The sequence below is a fragment of the Rhea pennata genome, chromosome 3 (genome assembly GCF_028389875.1).
Source record: "Rhea pennata isolate bPtePen1 chromosome 3, bPtePen1.pri, whole genome shotgun sequence".
NCBI lineage: Eukaryota > Metazoa > Chordata > Aves > Rheiformes > Rheidae > Rhea > Rhea pennata.
Window position 1 is genome coordinate 96,026,081 of NC_084665.1, and position 22,880 is coordinate 96,048,960.

General features: G+C 38.1%; 1 protein-coding gene across 1 annotated transcript in view; it reads right to left on the reverse strand.

The window, feature by feature from the left end:
* CD109 (CD109 molecule) overlaps positions 1 to 22,880 on the reverse strand; it is an 89,468-nt gene that overhangs the window by 13,404 nt on the left and 53,184 nt on the right. The window contains exons 20-29 of the mRNA XM_062572848.1: positions 22,391 to 22,504; positions 21,134 to 21,352; positions 18,762 to 18,906; positions 17,252 to 17,428; positions 12,226 to 12,307; positions 10,783 to 11,011; positions 10,080 to 10,245; positions 8,746 to 8,936; positions 5,803 to 5,958; positions 5,659 to 5,724 (exon numbers count right to left, since the gene is read on the reverse strand). Coding sequence (XP_062428832.1) covers positions 5,659 to 5,724; positions 5,803 to 5,958; positions 8,746 to 8,936; positions 10,080 to 10,245; positions 10,783 to 11,011; positions 12,226 to 12,307; positions 17,252 to 17,428; positions 18,762 to 18,906; positions 21,134 to 21,352; positions 22,391 to 22,504 — 1,545 coding nt within the window. The remainder of the gene's footprint in view (positions 1 to 5,658; positions 5,725 to 5,802; positions 5,959 to 8,745; positions 8,937 to 10,079; positions 10,246 to 10,782; positions 11,012 to 12,225; positions 12,308 to 17,251; positions 17,429 to 18,761; positions 18,907 to 21,133; positions 21,353 to 22,390; positions 22,505 to 22,880) is intronic.

The following is a 22,880-nucleotide window of genomic DNA, read 5'->3' on the forward strand; positions in this document are numbered from 1 at the left end:
ACTGTTAAACATATCCATAAATGATGTAGAACACAGGGTAAGTACTGACAAGGTAAGGTTTGCTGATAGTCTAATTTATTTGAGGTAGCAAAGATGAGGATTACTGAAAAGAGTTGCAGAATAATGGGGTTTAAATTGACTACTACAATTCAAGAATGAGATTTTGGAGCTGTTGCCCTATGAAAATATCATATTCAGCATATTGCATATTCATATCGCATATTCAGCAGTGATCATAAAATCAAATAAAATGCTGAGAGTGACTAAGAAAGGAACAGACAGGTAGAAACACCATAATGAAACTGCATTAAGCTAAGGTGCAGTTTCTATCCTCCACTTCAAAAAAGATATGGTAGAATCAGAATGGGCACAGACAAAGTTGACTGAGATAATCAAAGGCAGAGAATAGCTTCCATTTAAGGAATGGTAAAATAGATTAAAAATTTTCAGATATAAAGAGGTAAGTTGGAAAAAAGATTCAGTAATGGCAAGAATGATACAGTAGTGATACAGTAAGTAAAATAGGAGAATGATGACTTGTATGGAAAAGATGAACAGGAAACAGTTTTTCATGCAATGCAAGATTACACTGTAGAATTCCTACCCACAGATGCTAAAAGTGTACATGAGTTCAAGGTCAAAATATATAACTTCATGGAAATCAACTGAGATTTGCTATGTACACAGAAAAAATCCCCAGCTGAAGATCTTGGATAATAAATGATAGGAGGTGGAAAGGTCAGTCAGGGAAAATACTATCTATGTTTATCTTGTTTTTACACTCTCTGAGCATCTACTTCTGGCTATTGCTGGAATCAGAACACTAGGCTAGACTGAGCTTTGCTCTGACCCAACACAGTCTCTCTCATGCCTTCTCTCCAAATACACGAACAAGGGGACCAGATTAAAGATGAACAAGAGGTAGTGCTTCTTCATGCAATGCACCATTAGCTGTAGAATTACTTGCCACAAGAAGCTGTTGTTGTTAAAAGCTAAGAAAAAAATCAAAAAGTGACATATTCATGGAAGAAAATTCTATCAAGGAAAAATCCATTAAGCCAGAGATGACCTTGTGGCCCTGTGTCACAGACTGGTGAAGGGCAGGAGGGTACTTCAGTGAGGTGTCACTTCAGGCTTGTTCATTTCTTGTAGCCTTCTTTGGGGCTTTCTCTATTGGCCACTACAGGATATAGAATAAGAAATTATATCTGTTGTCCCAGTATGTTTGTTCTCACATTCTTGTGGTTTTGTAACAACAAAAGACACTGAGAATGAAATCTGACTGCAAGAAAAAATTCTGTCAGATGCCTTAGACTAATTAACACTCCATGCGATACTGGTAGTAAATGCAGTATCCCTTTGCTAAAACGTGGTGCAAAGATACCAGGACAATACTTCTGACAGAGGACAAGAGACTGAGCTATGGACTCAGTACATCAGTGAGACTAATCAGAAAGCTCAACTTTCAAAATTTTAGAATGACAAAAACAAATACAATAAACTAAGAAAATATTTACTATCAGAGATCAGTTGACATTTGTTTGACAAAATCGTGATTTTCACCAATGGAATAGTAAGTTTTCATACAGTTTTCATAAACAAACTCAATCGCTATCTGTTCCCATAGTCATCAAGATAGAATACTGAGAGGGAAAAAAATATCTTTTTTGGCTTTAGTAGGAAAATAATAAGAGAGTAGCTCAAATCACCCCCTCAGCAAGACCCCAGTATGTACTTTGCTTGGCTAATGAAAAGGGAATGGAGGATGTTTCCAGAAAATCACAATCCCTTTAGAACAGTGCCTGGCAGCAAAAGGCAAACTGTCAGTCCAAATTTAAAGGTACAGCTGGGGCAGGGGGGCAAGTTACGTGCTAGCAAGTCAGTGCAAACAGTGTTTTAATTTCTGATTCCACTTTTCCTGCCATGTCTCTGCCTCCTTAATATGAAAATTGTGGCCTGTGTTTCAATCTGCAGGTAAGTAACTCCCACCACCCTGCTCAGTGTTCCTGAATTTAGCTTGCTGTATGGGAGTATGGAGCCAATTTTGTAGAGACTCTCAGAACAACAGTGGTGTCTAGTGAGGGCTTACCCAACATAATTGTGCTGCAGAAGGTGGTACCAAGCAAATCTAGAGGTCTGCCAATTAAAGGCTTGCAGAAAGTCTGGTAAAGGTAAGCTGGCAGTGCCTCCACAATTTGCCATCAGAAAAACAAAGCTATTTGAACTTTTGCCAGAAAAAGCAAACAAATGAGAATTTACTGCCAACGTACCACATCTGAAACTACAGATCAAACAGGTCAATCAGATAGTATTTTCATGGAATAAGTTACTGTTGTTAAGTTCAGGTTCTCCTTTCCTGATTTCTCATGGCAATAAAGGAGAAATCTTTTTTCACAATGCAAAGATTTTAATTAAAACTTCCTTCTTTGATACACAGTTAACTTGGGGACGGGAAGGCTGTTATACAGGAACTAGCATTAAATTAACAAGCAATTGCATTTCTTCTTTTTAAGATGTTGTTGCCAAAGCTGAAGGCAAAACTGGTCCAGTCTTGTCATATTGCAACCAGTTCTGGTAAGAAGCTCAAGAGGAACTTAAAAGCTAATCTTCTACATTAAAAAGATGCCTGTAACAGTACCAGATCCAGTCAACAGCATTGGATGAAAAAATGAACTAGTTCATATCCACTCAAACTGCAATGATTGCATTTCACAATATATCTTTTTCAGTACTGTCACGCTAACTCAATCCTTTATCTAAGTCTAGTGAAAAAATGCCCACTCTTTTCCTCTATCATTTGAGAACTGTTCATTTATCTATCACCCAACATATGAACTGCGTCTATTCTGAAAAAGGATGGCAGAGAGGAGAGTGATGTCAGCCAACAATTCCCGTCCTGAAGCAGAGAAAGTGGGAAATAGAGCTCTCTCCAGAAAGCCTTCTATACGCAATCAGGAGATCCAAGAGATCTTGCCCACCAACCTGCTTTGTCCACAGCCATCCTCCTTGATCCTGTCAGCCCTCTCATCACTGCTAGCCCTCAATTTCAGTAGCACCCTCCTTTGTCCCAGAGGACATAGGCCATGCCAAATTCTTGAGGCACTTGTCAAGCCCAGCCCACAGTGGTTCAGCCAGTTAAGAGATGTTTCTTCCAAGACTTCCAGCCGGCCACCTAGAGAAGATGACTTCTTCCATTCCTTTGTCTAGAGGGTGCCTTTCATATACCCTATCCCTATAACCATGCTCTCCTTCCCCTTGCAGAATCAGTGCCTTAAGATATCCACAGTATCTGCTCCCATAATAAAGGGATGAGCTAGGAGACTTTGTTGACAGCAGGACCAAAGAACTACAAACAAATATCTGCTCTTGCAGGTACATTGTCCAAAATATATTTTATGAGATCCTGCAGGATTGCGAGTGAACACACAGCCAACTTGCACATACAGGCAGTAAGGCTTTTCACAAAAAATAATTTTTTTAAGAATCCATTCTGTTGGGAAAGGCTTTTCCATTAATGGACTGAATCTTGTGTTTTGTGATATTTAAATGAATTACTGTTTTGACATGCTACATTTAGCCAGAAAGTCAAATCCCAGAACACTGAATTTCACCACTGTACTTTGGCAGGTCTAAGACAATGAAACCCAGCTGAAGAAATGTGCTTGCAATGTCATATGCTATCTGATTTATTAAATGAGACCCAGATCTAGCTTGTGTCTGTGAAAAAGAAAAATCTCATTCAAATGGCACCAGTGCTCTAAGATAGCAGACCTGCCAAAGGAAGCAAAAGGAAAGAGTTGGTCCCATCTAAGAAAAGTTTTTGGAGAAACTACTCCAGTGTGTTTATAATATTTGGAAAGAAGTCACAGCATCTCTGCCTAAAAGCTGTAGAAGAAAACACAACAGCATAGTGACTTAAATTAAGTACATAACCTGGCATTGGTTTCTGACCACCAGTCATCTGGTAGCATGTTAGAACTGTATAACAAACCAGGAACCTAAACCAGGCTGCCATACATCCCTGAGGAGCCCTCTAAACACTGAGTTAAGTACTGGCTATTCTGTGTGCAAGTGTTGCTTGGTCTTCACCAGACATGCTTATTCGGATAGGAAATTCACCTGTTGGCAGAAGTTTAACTGAAATCAACACACTTCCACAGAAGGCAATCATCTCAATAAATCAGCATCATTCACTTCAATAAATCAGCATCTTTCAACATGAAACAATTTCCTGAAAAGTTTCTGATCTGTTCTCCTGACAAATTAGTTGACTTAAAATCGGGGAGTATTTTTCAATAATGATTAAGTTTAAGCAGTTTTAACTGTTCTGGAACCCTACCCTGCTACATTACACACACACACACACACACACACACACGCACACACGCACGCACACATTTGAAATGACAGATGTGTAAATGCAGTCTTACTGAGGTGTTCATGGCTGTATTGGCCAAGAGGTCTGAAACTAAAATATACTCTGAAACATCTGAACTTTGCTGTAAATATCATTTACACTTCTGGGAATGAATAAACAATGGTAACGTTATGTCACTGTGGGTTTTGCAGACTGGTGCTGAATGAATGAGGTGCATCTGTAGATGCTCTTCATTGCTAATAGGCAGATGTCAAAGTTTCTTTCTAAAGATTCTTGTCCAAGAGGGTATTTATTAAGCTATCAGTGTGCTTTTTTGTTCTCCAGATGTGCAAGAACACTGAAGCAAAGGTCAGATTAGAAGCAACTTGAGACTGAATCTGATCTGGCTTAAAGACTTTGAGTTCATTAAGGTAGCTTAAGTTCATGACTTAGTATGACTAGCAGGCATCTACTAGGAACTCTGCCAATTTTTTGATGGACTCAGCAACTATTAGTTTATCTATATACTTGTAGGAAAACAAAAATTAGTCTCTCGTGTTTAGCAGTATTTCCATATTATCTGTTGCTCTTGCTTTTCAAGTATCTTTTCTTTCATCCGTTTGGTTCTAAACCACTATTATCAACAGGCCAGAACACAAGAGAGACCCACTGGTGGTCATATCAAATCATATCCAATATTGTCTTCTTTTCATACACTATTTCTCAGTGTTGCTGAAAATCTTGAAGGAAGGCTTTTTTCAGGACATAATCTCTGTTACTGGGGAAAGCTACAAGTTGAAAAGCATAAAAGGGCTTTCTGATTGCTGATTTCAAACACAACATGTATTGATCACAGCCTAATTTGTTTAAACTTAAATAAAGTTGTTGGAATTTTTACCACTGACACACAGGACTGGCAGAGCGGGGATCACTATACCCTTTCAGTCTTCCCATTCCCACACTTTGGCTGATCCCAAGCAGTATTTGCCTTGCACCTGCCACTACATTCCTCCGGGAGGATGGGCTTGTTTTGATATGACTGACCCACTGAAGTGCCCCAGAACTGTCAACCAGCCAACAGTACTTAAAAGGTTGGATCACTTAAGATACACAATCATGTGAATACGAAATCTGTACATTTACACAAAAGTTCATATTTTTTTCAATTAGTGAAGTACTTTGTTATTGATTTAAGGCATTACAGAGGATTGTTCTTATTAATCTGTTTCATACAGCTTCATATTAAAATATATCTTCTTTATAGAGAACATATCTTTAAAAAGAATAACTCCACTGCATACCTGAAAGACAGCAAATCCAATTCCCTCTGCTGAAACTGTAACTGTCATTGGCTGCACAGGGGCAATCTGAAAGAAAGACAGATGAATTAAATAGTAAGTTCAAAATACTTCCAGGCAGCAGACTTTACTCACTTTCTACAGTACCTCCTTGGTCTGAAGTAGAAAACGGTTTTGAGTATCAATTGAAAATGTTGCTGGAACGTTTAAAGTAGGTGCTATTACAGTAACATCAATTTCGGTCTTGCTGGCAGTAGTAAGAGATGCAAAAAGGCTCAAGGCTTGCAGAGCCACTACAGTGTCCTGTTGAGAGAAATAAGTGTTTCTGTATTAAATACAACTCTGCCCTGGATGACAAGCAATCCTTGCTACAGTTTGTCTAAACACTCATGCTGAATTTGTTTAAATAAGTTAGAAAAATGAAGTAATTCTCTCTCTATAATGCTTCCCAAGATTTTTTTTTCCCTTTTTTTTTTTTTTTGTTCATGTGTTTCATTTTCCATTTATTCTACCCATGATAGTGAAGAAATGGGCCTTGCAGGCTTGGTATATAGGGGTGATTTACTCATTCTTAGGTCATTTCTGGTAGTAAGATTCTAAGGTGACAGAAAATGTTCATCAGCTATGACATGGTGACTATGCCATACCACTGCCTGTTCATTCTAAATGAGTAGAAACCAGGCTCTGAATGATTAGAAACCGCTCACTTTCCTGTGCCATTCCAAGATGGCCTGTTTCACTGATTTCTTAAAATCCTCCGACAGCAGACGATCAGCAACAATACCAAAGTTCCTGGTACACTGAACCACTGTGGCTGGGATCTTCTCAACTCATGCTTACCATGATATGACAGAATAGATGTAGCTAATGGACTGCAGGAAGATTTAATGATTTGGAGAAACTGGCAGACTTTTCAGCAGTAGGCCAATATTTGCTCTTACAAGTCTTATTCTCATACTTACAGATGCTGACTCCTTTACAGAAATCAATGACAAAACAAACATTCTGCCCTACTCAGCCAATTCGCATGTCAGTTCCTGCTAAAGATCTTGACTTGGAAGCCCAAATTTCAAAACTTCTTTCACGCTGGAGTGAAAGAAACCACAGTGATCTTTCAGATCTATAGATCTGTTCTATCTTAGAGATCTAAAGAGCTATAAGTTCTTGTCAGAGAATCCAATTTTAATCATCTGATAACAGAAATAAGACTGCATTTACCAAAGCTGCAGAGTCCAAGGAATATCTTGAAGTGCCTTTTCCAAATCTGTACAGTCACACTTTTCATAGTTTAGATTTATCTCCCTAAATTCAGCCAGAGTTCAAAATGTATAGAAATCCTACATGCCCTTGTTGAACATGACTTTGGGGCTTATCCTCATCTTAGGCTTATATGACTGCCAGAAATACAGGTGAAAAACAAGAGGGCCAAGAACCACCTACAGAGAAAATAAATGTGCCCTTTGGCATGCTTTATAGCAGAAGGCATATCCAAGGTTTTTCCATCTGGGAATGTTAATTGCTGAAGCATAAAGAACACAGCTGCCCATGACAATGTTATAGCAAATATGCAACATGAAAAGTTACAGAATATGGTCTTAAGCCACATCTGTAAACCCATCTATAAGCAGCTCTTCCCTACTATTTAAATCTGCATTCATACATATATGTGTTATTTTTCTGGATGTGTGTATACCTATATATATGAAATATGTATATTTGAGGCATAAACATGGAAAGTATTTTAAAGTAAAATATTCTGACTGCAAACTCATAGGAAACTCTACTAGATATACAAATTGCAATGAGTTACTGTACCCTAGCATAGAAAATATCACACATGCCACTGATTACTTTTCTCCTTACTGTTTAACAACATATAAAGTTTCTAATATAATGAACTCATGCAAGAAAACACTCCAAGTATTTTCTTAAAGCAATCCTAGAACTTGACAAAAAGTATGTGATCATTCCCCCAAATTAAAAAAAAAAAAAAAAAAAAAAAAAAAAAAAAAGGCATTCTCAGAGACATTTGGAGTAATTTTGAAATCAAAATAGTTTAGACTACAGATGAATAAAAGGATTAAATTCATTTATGAACTTCACCCTTCAGGTAAATGGTGCACTGGCAGATTTTCAAACTTTCAAGTAAAAACATTTTCTGGAGAGTAAAGAGAAAATCCTTTTCAACCCAATTAGTGCTTCAGTCAGGCCTTGCAAATAATAAATAAGAATTAACAAATTAGGAAAATATTATAATCTCAGTGAGACTATGCTGGTTGCTAAATTGCACTTTATTTCATAGAACTACTCTCTTAATTTAATGTCAGCATTTGAAAATAATGAAGAATAGCCTGTATAGCTTGGTATCAAGTAGTATGATGAGATGTGACATTTTATTGTGACCAGCATTTGCAGTTAATTTAAAAGCTAGCTTAAACTAATGAAATCCAAAGCACTATATAAATTTCTTGGATGCTAGCACAGCTTACATGATGTGGTTTCAATAATAAGGAAACCTCCTGGAGATAATGAAGATCTTCCAAATTTCATGGCCCATCAAAAGTTTACGTAATAATAGTACATAGTACATATTTAGCTAAGACCAACTGCCAACAAAGACACTAGGGTAGGCTGTTCCTCCGAAACCTACTCCACTTTCTTATCTCAGCTAATAGCATTTTAGGAGTTCAGGGACCCACATATGGAAAGAATAGAAAGAAGTTTCTCTCACTGGAAGGAAAATAAGCACAGATATTTATCGCACTTGCTTGGAAAATTTGATTAACTGTTTTTCCACAGGGATCTCTTCGTCTTACTTTTACATCTTCTTTTCTTTATAATATTTTAAGTAACCAAGATGACTCTCTAGTTCTTTCTTCAACTATTATATACCTGTCAACTTACTATAAATTTTAGTCCATGTTTAAGATGCCAGTCCTGCAAGAATGCAAGCATGCATTTTACCAGGGCTGTTAAACAAAACTCAGTATTTCTTATGTAAAAATAAATGCTCTTTCTAATTATTTTTTTTTCATAAGATCTAGTGCTCATTTGAAAAGTATAACAAAGCCTCTTCAGACATAATATTACCTGAGTAGATGAAAACCCTCCAAGGTGATTCCTTTGTTGACTTAACCATTTCATAATAGGGATCCCCTCTGCTAATCTGTCTTGATGAAAGTGTGAGAGCAGAGCATACGCTGCAAGTTCAATATCAATGGACCGTGGCTGCCATGAATCAGAAATTTCAGAAGCAGGAGTTATCCAGAAACGAAATTCCCCTGAAAAACAATCAGTAACAACATCAGATCCACAGACTAAAGCCTTTGGACTTCCAGGAAAAACTTAAGGGAAACCTCTTCATTTATGCTTAACTATGAGATCTAGCAAGTTTCTTTAAACTTAATTTAATGTTTAGGTGCATTGTCAGTAAAGGACTGACTTAAGTCCTTCCTCACAAGTGGCTGAATCTAGATAAAAAGAAAGCTGGAGTCCAAATAGTGACTCTCTTTGACTTCAGTGAACCTTGTATTGACCCTTTTGTTTCCATCTGAAGTGCTCATATAAATAAGCTCTTGTGAAAAAGCTAACTCTTTGCTGGGGTACTCTTTTCTCTCCAGGATTAGAGAAGAAAATACAGACAAGAAGACTGCATGGTAGGCTCATTCTTTCGTGAGGTATGAATCCTCCCTTCCCAAAAGTGACTGTCCAAAAAGCCTAATTCAGTAAGCACAGAGGGACACTGGAAAAGCTCGAGTTCAGGGCTAGAAAATAAATTGCTTCAGATTTTTCAAGAGGATGGTTATATTGTAACCAAAAATTTGAACTTCTTATATTCCATGTGATCTGTTTGGTTTTTTTCTTTTTTCCTAAATTAGGGAGCAAAACTTAGCTGTGCTGAACTCAAAAGAGGTAAAGAGGTTAAATATCACAATATGGGTCACTAAAGAAAATCTAATAGACCTTTGAATAAGCTTACATAAAGTACAGTCCTTCTGATACTACTCTGATACTATTCTGATACTGATTACCACTCATTACCCCCATCACTTTCCTGACCTAAGAGAACCCTTTGGAAGAGTTGACCTCATCTGTTTAACTGGGCTGATTTTAAAAGCACACACATTATCATGGAAAACCAGAAAAGTAATGTTTTCTAATACCATCATGGTACTCACATCAGGAAAACTGTAAGATGGAAAGCCCCAGCTTTTGCTGTGAATCGTCACTCATTTATGGACACTTCTTGCTAAGGTTTTCTCAGAAGTTCCTAGCCTATTCAATATACCATGTCAAAACACATCTGAATTCAGAAGTAAGATTCTCTTTGTCTCTATTTTAATAAATAGGTATGATGTATGATATCTATTTTTAAAATCAAAGAAAATCCATCTATACAGCTCTGTAAGATTGTTGTGCAATACCTTGGTGTTCTGCTCTCTGGTTTAATATACTCAGGGCTTCCTTCGCTTTTGTACTTTTTGCCCATGACAATGCATATGACACAAGTGCCAAAGTATAATTATCCGAAATGCCTTCCTCTAATTTATCTTCTAGAAAGTTTGTAGCACGCTTGATCACATCAATATGCTGTAAATGAAAATCATATGAAGAACATATGGTGAATAAAATATATATTGTAATATTGTAATTTAAAAGAAAACAGAACAGAAATATTACTGTTTTCTAGCAACAACCAAGAAATACTGAAAATGTCTTTCAGAGTCACAGACAGAACCTCAAAGGCAAACAGTTCGATCTGGCCCTGTCTCATAAGAATGTGAGTAATATGACTGAAACCAGTCGGAATAACTTGGCATCTCTGAGGACAGTTCCCCCCATAAATTGGTTTCCAAATTCTTGGACTAAAGCTATGACAATGCTTTTGCTAAAAACAACTGCTTTTAGCTTTTGCAAAAGTACATAAAACTGGAGGGCCTCCAAGCACAACTCTTTGTTGTCTCAAGTAGATAGGCCAAAGTATAGGGAAGTTTAACCAAATCAGGTTAAATTTTGGCTCTATTCAAAAGTTCCTCTATTTTCTTAAACTGTAAAGTGTTTGCCTGGTAGTATGACAACTTACGAAGTATTCCAGTAACTATAAATGCTACTCATGAATTCCAATACCTGTTTATCGGGGAACCCTAGGAGGGATGACATGATGTAAGCTGTCAGAGCGACTGGATTACTGTTGCCTCCTTGAAGGTCACTCTGTATCAATTTGCCAGGCTCCTGAAATTCTCCATTTATTTTCTGATGCTGGACAATCCAATTAGCTGTATCCACGAGTACATTTGGGTCAATATCTATGAATGGACGAGCTTGAAGGAAACATCTTAACACAAAAGCTGTTAACCTTGGGGAAAAGGTTAATTGAATACAAAAAAATTAACAACATATTACAGTGTCCTCTGTTTAACATGATTTAAGAATGTAATGATGCCATAAGTGTTCTACACATACATCTTCTAAGCACAAAGGAAAACACATGCCTCACTCAGAAAAGAAAGTAGTTTAATCTTAATCTGCAAAAAAAAAAATGAAAATGAAGTTATTTCCTTATTCCTAAACATCATTCATTTTCAGCTGTAATATTTCAAAAGTAAGTACACACTGTAGGCTCCAAGTCTGTCCATAAATATTTATCTTTATTCAAATGTTGTTCTCATGCTTTTGCTGCATGACTAAAGTGGCACAAATATAATTTACAAAGTAACACAGTTTTGAGTCTGTTGTTACCTAGCACCACTCTCCATATAACCACATCACCCTTGTTCCCATATTCATTGATAATCTCAAGTTCTGCCTTGACTCCCTTCTTTGCCAAATGCATATTCATGTAACCTGTCACTGCACTATTTAAGTACCAGGATTGATAGTATAGATAAATTATCTTTTTTTTCAGTCTATTAATACCGAATCCAAGGCAAATCCCACCGACGTCAATGAAAGATGCTCACTGAAGTAGTGACTGGATCAGTGACAGTAATTGACATGGTCCTATTTAAAGCCAGTAATGTATATTGAAATATGTAAGTACGTTTAAACTCCTGGGCACTGTTTTAATCCACATAAGTAGCACCAGAATATAAACTGAAGTGTGTTTCAACCACTCATCAGCTCTGGATTACTGCAATGGTGATTTAAATACCCAATCCAATTCTGCTTTGTGCAGTTAACAACAAGTTTTCACCCTTTTCATTGTAGCAAGCAGCCAAATCCTAACTAGTCTTAACTCATTTTTTTTTCCAAGGGAATTCTAGGTACTCTCTGTACTGGTGAGCTATCCTCTCCAATGGCACAATATCTTAAAGCATTTTGCTCAAAGATTCCCATGGCTAAAATAACTCATTAGTCATCCTTTACAAAATTAAAAAGTCTCATCTTAATAATGGCTTTGACAGCATGTTATCTAATAGAATGACCTTAAAAGTTGTCCTAAAGACCTAATGAAAAACAGTCAAGAGGCTAATATGGCTGGAAATTTTTACCAGCTTCACAAAGATTTTAGTTTCAGGGAAAATATTTAAAATGCTCGAATTCCAAAGTGAATCTGGCAAAACTACTTACCATGTGCTCCCAGAGGAATCTTCATTTCCAAAGGCACTAAAAGAGCCATCATCTCTCTGGAAAAGAAGCTCTCTTTGATAGCCTGAAGTGAAAAAGCAGAGACAGGTAGTGAACACATTCCTCTTACATGGGTTCTAGTTGAAGCTTTCAGATGACATTTCTAATTCTGAGAAGAATAGTAGAACTTAAGCTCAAATTTCATAAAATATCTTCTGAATGTGTAGGAACACACAAAACTCTGCAAAAGACTACAAAAAAGTGAGTAGCAGTAACATGAAGGATTTATCTACAAAAAATCCAGATATGACAATGTAGCATACAGACACACATTCCCACATAGCTCAGTGGCTCCAGCAGCACAGCAGTGAGTGCAAACCAGAGTAACAACCTACAGTTCAATACTTTGTTGTTGCTTTCAAGAGCTTAAGTCACACACTTGCAGAAATCTCCTACCTTCCCAAGCAACAGAAGGAGAAAGAAGCAAAAAAATGAAATATTTTCCAACGGAAAAGGCAAAGGATGCAGCAAACTTACAATTCCTGCTGAAAAAAAATAGCCCCTTTCAGCAACCTGCCAAATCAAAGGACTAGCTATCAGAGAAACCACACTGGAGAAGCTGTTCTGAAAGGAGTTACCAGAAAGGGACCTGGTTAAAAGGTGTCTAAAGATTTTTCAGTATCTAAAACAAATGCAGTGCTTTCCCGACTGCTGAACATCTATAATGAAAGCACCATAAGGGCTTACTATTTGCTCACAACCACTAATAGCATCCTTACTCAATAGTTTACTTCAGTGCAGAACTGATATTCAGTAATGTTAAAAATGAAGACCTAAGATATGCTTCTCACTGCAGTCTCACCTAAAACCTTCTTTCCCCTACATTTTGATTGAGTTTGCTTGCCACTTGTGCACCCAGAAGAGTAATGATATTTATTTCTATCATTTGAAGAGATATTTAGTCTATCTTTTTCCCCTTATTTTTTTCTTGTCTTTGCTATTTTGGTTATTTTAATTAAGAAAGCATATTCATTAGTCGAATACCTGATACAGATACAGAGTACTGAACTACTTAGGCAGAAGGAAAAGCATTAGGCAAGGTTTTCTTTAAAAAAAAAAATATTAACATCATTAAGTCCTACAGAAATGTAGCTAATGTCAGAATATCTTTAGAAACAGGGCCCTTGAGACCCATCCAGCTCTCAAAACAGTTCTCCTACAATGTTTTCCTCACATTCACTGATACGTGATTTCTCAAGTGTTTACGTAGTACCCTCAGTATAGATACTTAGTATATGAATCACAGCCTTACTTACTGAGGCACAAATGACCTTACTATGCAAGAGGAACTTTTGGTCATAGTCTCTCTATAATAGAAAGTTATGTATGCTACATTATACCAGTGCAGCTACCCGTACAAACACTTATCCTAGCAGTATCCAGTTTAATTTCTGTCTCTTTAGAAGAGTTTGAAATTACAACTTCCACATACATATAGTTGTTTTTTAATCTATTAGCATAACTGCAGTGGTTAATTACATCATTAAAACTGGTCAACTTTTCGCATATGCAGAAATCTCTAGTCTCAGTTAATGAGCTTGAAAAGCAAAGCACGGTTAAGTAGGAGTTAAAAAGAAAAAATTAGGCAAGTGGTGCGTCTCAAGAAAGAAAGCAAAAGTCACCATCAAAGTTTTAGCCTCAAAATAATGTTCTGTGAACAATACAAATATATGTATATGTACAAATGGACTGTTTCAAAAGTACCTGACTGCAAAAAGCCTGAAAGCTGAGGTCTTCTGCTTCTTCACGGAAAAGACAGTACACAGAAATAAGGATTATTACCACCACCCCATTGGTAATGCAGAAGCACTGAACTAAGCCCAACAGCCTACTAAAAAAGATTGCTGAGCAGCCGATACGCAGAGATAAATATATCTTAGAATTTACTAAGTTTGGGAAAGATCTGAAGATGAGTGGAACCAGAGGGAAAACTGAATGATCACTCAGTTATTTCTTACAGTCCGCTTTCTTTTTAATGCCAACTCTATTGCTGTCACACAAAAATTCTCAAACATGAGTGTATCTAACTCAGGATAGTCTGCAGAAATCCTGAAACAATCGATCTGAAGGGTGTGCACCACCATGCTCCTTCCAATGGACACTCAATCAGAAGTGAAAAATGATACTTCAAATGTCAACACGTACAACTAGAAAGGCAAGGAGAAGAAGGATCCTGTTATTAATATGTACACCAGCATTCCCAGAGGACTGGCTGAAACTCAAAAGACATCCATACAGATGACTAGCTGAGCAGGGGTAAGAGAAGAGTATATCAGTATGGAAAGGCGTTCAGTAACATGAAAGACTAATGGGACTCACATTTCAAATAGCCTGAAAATAGTGTTCAACCTCATTGCCTGCCTGGGTTTAAACACCAAAGTTTTCACCTCAACCAGGACTATTTTATTTCTAAAGAAGCAGTTTCAAGATGGTACTTCAAGATTCCCAACTTCAGGAATCTTTTAAAAAGCAACTTTTGTTTTGCTTCGTCTTTGTTCTAGGTAAACTAGGCTGGCCAACCTGTTGGTAAAGACATGCGTGTCCCATTTAGTGAGGTGGATTCCATCCCTTCCCATCAGTTGCTGATCTTCAAACAGAGTGATTTTCCATGATTGTAGAAACCAAAATCTTGTTGCCAACACCAGCAACACAGCTAGTTGTTGACTTAGAAAATCTGTCTGCTCCTCCTCCCATTCTTTCCCCTCACCAGCAGGATTGAGGAGAAAATGACATGGGCTCCCAGACCCTTGATTACCATCCCCAAAGCTCTGAAATCTTGTTTAATAGCTTCCAATTTGCCCTTGGTATCATTAGTGCCTACAGAGAAGAGCAGCAGAGGGTAATAGCTGAATGCATAGACAAGCTTTGGCAGTCTGTTGATGAACATCTCGTATTCAAGCCCCTGGTAGGCAGCAAACTCTCTAGACAAAAAGTCAAGTCAGCAGATAGGTGCCTCCATCCCCTGCAGCAGGAAGTCACCCACAAACACTTGCTGCTTCTTCTGGTTATTCCCAAGGCATAAGGTCTGTTGGCCCAGCTGCTCCCCTTGAAGCCATGTCCAGCTCCTCCTCAGCCTGGAGGGCACTAAACCTGTTTCTCCATTGCAAGTCCTCAGGAGAAGTAAGAGCCTTTCTCCTCCCATGAGATGTGACCAGTTTCCAGCCTTCTTCTACAGTGTAGTGATGTGCTGTTTCACTCAGCACAGAGCCCTCCAGCAACTCCTCTGCTGTGGAGGACTGGGACTTCTGGAGCAGTACGGTCTCCTTTGTCTATCTCCTCATCTTCACGGTTGCTACACAGCCTACTGACTTCCTCCCGTAACTCCTTTACCTGATGACACAACTGGTCAACAACAGCCCACCTTCTGCAGGAGGGCTGACTGTCAGCCCAGGCCTCACGGAGAGGCCCCAAGCACTCCCTGGAGCCTGAGACCTGCTGCATCTGCTGTCAGAGGGTCTGTCTGGGTTGAAGCCTCTGACAGCTGATGCAGCAAATTCAACAGCTACTGGGGAACGTTCTCTGCAGTATGTAATGACAATATTCACAGAAGCGTGCACTCCTAGGACTGAAAACGAGGGTGCTTTCTTGCAACCTTCTGCATGAACTGCTGCACAAACTGGTATGCTCTATATGAATCTCAATGTTAAAACTGCATTTTAAAAAAATCAATGTAACAACTGGAATCATTGGAAGAATAAAGCAAATACCACCAATTTTTTTTAGGTGGTGGTTCTTTTTCATCTTATGGTTAAAAATACTTTACAATATTTACTCTTTTAACTATTACAGTGTTAAAAACATGTATCTAAATTCAAAATCCCAGAAACAAGTTAAGTAACACAATGCTTTAAATATAAGTGATATTTAACCCTACAATTCTGATTCACTTTAAAACAACTTTAATAAATCTCTGGAAAACTTCTGGTAGCACTACTCAGTTTTCAAAGAAGGGCATATTGCTTATAAACTTTAGTTCACATAATAAATGTCTTTTTTTTCCCTCTTACTTTTCAAATAAAATGTGTAGTAGGGATGATTTTAAAAATTTCATTTAACTGCTTTCGACAAAAAATTGGGTGCTTGATGAAAGAGAATGTTATTTTGGGCAGTATCTTTTTCACGGAAAATATTGACATGTTTAAAAAAAAGAGTCAAAAAGTCAAAGTCTTGCATATAGTAAATAAAATTTGAAAATGGCATAATGGTCCAGTAGTAGGGGTGTAGCTGAGATGAGGATGGTCTCATTGCAATCTTATAATCAGACTCGGCATGTAGACTACCGGGTGGCAACTGCGGTTCATGACAGTTACATACCATCTGATCCAAAGGCACAAGGAAGGATAGTGCAGGATATAGATTCTGCATGCTTTGTGATACCCTGGAATATTTCTAGTTTAAAAATACAACAATTTTCAATCAAAATTTTCCAGTTCTTAATTTCCAGCACAGAGTTCACTTCCGAACAAGTCTAAACCTTGGGTGGCCAAACAGCAGTGACAAGAGCAAAGACACCTGCCTATGTTCTACAAGGATATGGCAGGATGGGGATGGTGTCACCGAAGACAGATATAAGCATGGAATTAATATGGTTCACTCTGTCCACTGACTAACCTTTAACCTCTGTGCTTCACGCAGAGGTCAGAAATGTTCGTTCACACAGTTTAATCAAAGAAGAGAGAACAATCTCCAAGGAATATATTAAGATTTATCTTGTAAAATGCAGTTTTCCTATGCTAAGTAACTAAATAAAAATTACTTGTTTTTACTGAACAAACTTACCTTTAGAAATAAAATCGCTTGCTCTTTAATTCTGCCAGCCCAGATGAAAGAGCTATAGGAAAATGGGCTTTTCTTCCAGTTCTCAGGACACCAACAGAACAATATTTCAAATACAAAATGCAAAGTCACAAATATCTTTTACTAACATGAGTTCTTAAAAATCTAACACCTTTCTTTTAAGTATACAGACCTTTTCTCATAAATGATACCGCTTTTGATTTAATATCTTCTCTCAGCTGCCTGGTCTTAGTCAGGTATTGCAAAACATAAACATTTGGAGCAAAGTTGATCATATTCTGTTCACCGCAGCCGTAAGGCATCTTAATCAGTGATTCCAAACCATTGATAGAAGGCCCAAGTATATCACCTGAAAAATAAAATTAAAGTTTAGTACAAATAAACGCATGCCTAATACATCAAAGCTGATGTCATCTAACTGGGAGAAAATGGTACAAAGCTTGTACTAAACACCACTAATCATACAGAAAACTACATTAAGCAAGCAAATTTAATCTTATCAGCTCTTTGCCCACTGACAAGTCTCCCCACAGACTTCCTCTGACCTTTACAACAACAGGATAATTTCAAACAGCCAGCATTTTAAAAAGTCAAAAAATAGTCTCTCTAGGAAAATATTTCAATAATTGTATGTATTAGAAGCTTCCTGCATTTCTTGTCTCACCCACAGTTATTAAAGCCTGGGAGTCATAAAGCAACAGTCAGTCCTAAAACAGGTTTTACGTTTTATTCTGCAAACAAGAAGAATTAAACAGGACACTAGAAAACCATGACGGACTTTCCTTACTAAAATATGATACTCTCTAACTCTGAAAAAGAATAGTCAATAACCAGAATATTCAAGAGACCCTTGAGTCTGAAACAAAGGAATAACACATTTCATCTACAAAGTTTTCCTATGTTTAGTTCGATGCACGATGACAAATGATTTTGAATTAATGAGTGATTCACCCATTAATGTAACAGGAAAATCAAAATTAATGTAGTTCTCCAAGTATAAATAAACAGCTATATGCAGCAAAAATCTTTCTGCGTGGGGTCTGTGAGAAGCTCTGGCAAATCCTATTATGGTAGCTCAGGATATCACACACCAACCTGCCTGCTCTGCTTGTCAGAAGTTACTATTTTCTATGAAATGACAGCAGAAGCACAGAATGCTTCTAGCAGACCTTAGCAGTCTAGTCATGGCCTGATATACCAGTTTAAGCTGCTGACTTAAGTTGGAAGCTGATGGCATACAACTTTCTGCCATCTCCGCTCTGGAGGGGGAGCATCCGCTCTGGAACAAGGTGATAACAAAAAGCAGGGCAGCAGGAGCAAATGACACTGGGACAGCTGGTGAGCTCCATCCTTTAAAATTCACTTATGACTGCGATGCAGAAGCTGCCAGCAGCTGCATTATGAACAAATGTTAAATTTGAGGAAAATGCAGTTACTTAAACAGAATACCAAGTATGCCACACTGCCAGTGGAGACCAATCCTTCCACATCTGTGTGGAATAAAGACACCTTAGACTCTCAAAAGCAGCTGTAGTGGCCTACTGTACCTTCATGCCATATCTCAGATACCAAGTTCAACAAAAGTCTAGCAGGCAGCAAACTTTACTTCAAAAATATACAGCAGCAGACAACATAGCTTCCCAGCAAATAATAAAAATAGAAACAGATGAAACAATCCTTACCAATAACAGCAACCTGCACTCTCTCACTACCGCTTACTACATCAGAAGGAAAAGTGAAATCCAAAGTTTTTGACAATGTTTGTGGTTTATTCCCAGTCAAATCCAAAAGAAGTGTTTGAGAATAAGTCTGTTCCAATCCTTCAGCCTGTCAAAATAAACAGAGAGGATTATTGTAATCTCCAACAGTTGCTTCTTTTAGGGCATTCTCCAACATGCAAACAGTTGCTTGCTGTTTTGAGGGATCTAAAGCACTATTGGATGTTTTGTGCTAGCAGCTAACACAGAAGAAGCTGAGTTACTGGCCCATCTGAGCTGACACATATATGTTTTATGAAAAATATCTACAGCTACTATTTGCTTCTCAAGACAGTGTATTAATTGTCTTGAGAAAAAATACATTCATAAAGTCAATGAGGGTGTCTCTGATTCCAATGTGTTCCATGTCAAGAGTATGTCGCAGGGGTGCAGGAGGCTGAAGGCGCTGTCTTTCATGCTGGCTGCTAACTAAAGCTAGTTGCACAAGGATGCACTTGTTAGGTACATCACTGTAAAGATTTAATTCCTTCTTGCATGTAAAATCCCTTTGAAAAAGTAAACTGTCCTTGAAGCAGAGGAAATAAGTGAGTTTGTTCCCTCAGCCTAGACCTTAGTCCAAACAATTTTAATTCTTTTCCGCGCAATGACGCAACTTCAACAGAAAGGGTAATGTGTGCAACACCCCAAAACAGCTCCCAGTCTTGCAGGATAGTGGTTTTGAGTCAGTGTTTTGAGTTTCATAATAGTGCCATGATATAAAAGGACAGTTTTCCAGCAGGCTCAAAAATGCCTCTAAATTCTCCCAGAACATAGAGAGAAAACCACCTACTTTGCAGAATCCAACTGGACTGAGCTGTAAAGATGAAAGCCAGTTCCTCAAGCCAGAAAAGGCCTAGGCTGCTGTGCCTTCACCTTATCGGGTGGAGAGTGAAATTTCTGAGAGTGTTTCATAAAGGAGAGAAATCAGCACCTCAAGAACATGATTCATTTTTCCTGTCTTCTTGGAGAAATGGTCAAACAGGATTCTCATGAAGTTCACAAAGGGAAATGCTGCCCCTGGGGAAGAATAATCCCATGCAACAATACAGGATTGCAAAGGCAACCAGCTGGAGAACAGCTTTGCAGAGAAGGACCTGGGGGTCCTTCCTGCAGGACAACTTGACCATGAGCCAGCAATATGCCCTTGGGGCAAAGAAGACCAACAGCATCTTGGGCTGCATTAGGCAGAGAACAGAACACTGGTAGAGTCACACCGGGAATGCTGTATCCAGTGTTGGACTCCCCAGTAAAAGAGAGATGCAGATATCCTGAAGGAAAACCAGGGAAGGGCCACAAAGATGATGAAGGGATTGGAGCATCTCTCTCCCATGAGGAGGAGCTGAGAGCGCTGGGACTGCTGAGCCTGGAGAAGAGAAGTCTCAGGAGGGATCCCATCAGTCTACATAGATACCTGATGGGAGCTTGCAGGGAAGGTGGAGCCAGACTCTTCTCCAGGGTACCCAGGGAAATGCGCAATGAGCATGAGTTGAAACAAGGAAAATTCCATTTAAACATAAGAAAAACCTTTTTTACTGTGAAGGTGTCTCAACACTGGAACAGGTTGCTCAGAGAGGTTGTAGAGTCTCCACCCTTGGAGATACTCAAAATCCAAATGAACATGGTCTTGAGCAACCTACTCCAGCTGACCCTGCATTGAACAGAGGGATTGGACTGGATCATCTCTAGAGATCCCTTTCAGCCTCAACCATTCTGTGATTTTATGATCTGAAACATCTACTTCAGGATAAACTGTGGAAGTGTTTGTCACTGTCAACTGAAAGGGAGCCCAGCCTGACTCAGACTTTTAGGTGTCCAAAGTTAGGCAAGCTTCATCCATAAGCTTCTGGTTTATCAGGACGTTTGGGAGATAAATTCCCACCACTAGCAGAATACATACGTTCACATAAAACAATCATTGAACTAAAGCCAGGTGTACAGCTAAACTGATCACACTTATCCATAATACAGTTATTTGGTCCACTCCACATGGATTATTAAGCCAGCTGTAACACCAGGGATTCACTGATACAACAACAGGTTTCAACTTGCTTTCAGAAGTATTTGACACATGATCAATTCCAGAATGGATCTATGTTTTCATTCTTGAAAGAGGATCTACACAATTTAAAAGAAGGAATTATTTTTAAAGGGTCATTTTTATTTGAATTCACCTGATCTGAAGCAACTTTACAGAATAAGAGGTAGATAAGTAAATATCCTATTGGTTTGACTTTTTAGTGTACTTTTCTTTAAGGAGTAATTTATCTCTGTAACAAGCCAAGTTGTTGATTATTTACCTTTACTAAAACTCTCTGAATGACAGCATCAGAAGCAGCAGATGATATTGCTGTCACTTTGACAGGAATCTCTCCCAGCTGTTTTGGCTTGATTGGGAATTGAACAGTTTTCCCACCTTCACTTGGTACAAACATAGACTGCTGATTTGCTGTAGAATTTATTTCATTGGATGTTAGAGTAATTTCAAAAGCATCGTTCAGGTCCAAGATCACAGTAACCTGTAAAATACAGTAATGTTCGTAATACCGTTACAAAGTGTGAATACTGACTATTCATAAGCTGCCACTTTTTGTGTGTATAGAGAAATAGCTCACTGAAGAAAACATTAATGTTCTCAGGAGAAATGTGATCTGCATTGGCTGTGTAAACTCTGCAGTGTCTGATAACATTCAAGTACAGAGAAATGAAATGGGGACAAAAAGGGAAAGAGAAATGGGAGGGAAATTGTAGATGGGAGGACTACAGAAAAGAATGATGTAGAGCTAACTGAAAAAAAAAAAAGAAAAACAGTTGGAGGAACAAAAAGTAGACCCAGAAATATAACAGAGTAAAGCAAAAGAAAATAAATTTGTTTTGTTATGAACTGGATTTTCTTATCTGAAGAAGTGATGAAAAAAACTCATTTCTATCTACTGGAAAGTTTTTGGAGATTTCAACACTTGAGAGGAATTACCATTTAATGAATGGAAGCTCAAAAATGTTCTATTTGCCAGATCAGATCTCAGCATTGATTCATCTAACCCAGGAACTGACTCAGATGGAGGTTAAGGTATCTGAACTTAGGTATTTCCTAAGCATCTCCTAAATGTCTAGGTATGAGCTGAATGTCTAAACCTCCATCATGGTCAGTGGAGATCCAGGGACCAATTCAGGTCCCCACACATAGCTTTAGCTGACTTGAGGTATCCAGGGCATCTTCACAGGGCTCACAGATACAGAGAACCAGTGGCAGACCAATGCTTTCCAATATGGCAGGTATAATGTTGGCAGAATATCCTAGGACATTTCAGTCAGTGCCAGGCACCTAAGCTCAGGCACTTGGGTGTTTTAATTCTGAAGTGAATTTATCTAATTCAGAGGATACCAGGATCTGGCATTCAGTCAATCAGTGCAATGATTTAAACTTTCGAAACAAGTGTTTCCAACCATTAAAATGAGTTGCTTGTTCAATCCAGACTGACTCCAGAACTGCTGGCTAATTTCATCCTATAATTATAGTAAAAAATACTCATCAGAAAGGCTTAGTAAATCTTTACTTCAGCTTCTTCTTTCAAATAGTTAAAGATGTTCACTTCCAAAATGAACTGCTCTCCTCTGGTGACAGCATATGGGATGTTCAGGAAAATGAAGAAAGGTTGAAAAGCTTCTAGCTGCAAAACAAAATCAGTACACAATAGTGAACTCAAGCACTGACGCTAGCTAGGAAAATGATCATATAATGTGTTTTCTGATCATACTGTCTCACTTTTATACTTAGATGAGACAGTATGTTTACTTGGACTTTATAATTAACAAAATGTAATACTATAATGCAGACACCAAAAGCGCTACTGGTTATTAGCATCTTTGTGAGAACTCTGTAGAACTATTCAGATGAGAGCTGCTGAACTCCTGACACCTATGACATGATTTGATTTTCTGACAGAAGCATCTAAATTGGGACTTAAGACTCTATCAGCTGGCAGATTTGAAAGCTGTGATCTGTCCTGCTGAGCCATCTGAGATCCCAGGAAGGCAACTGTGCTT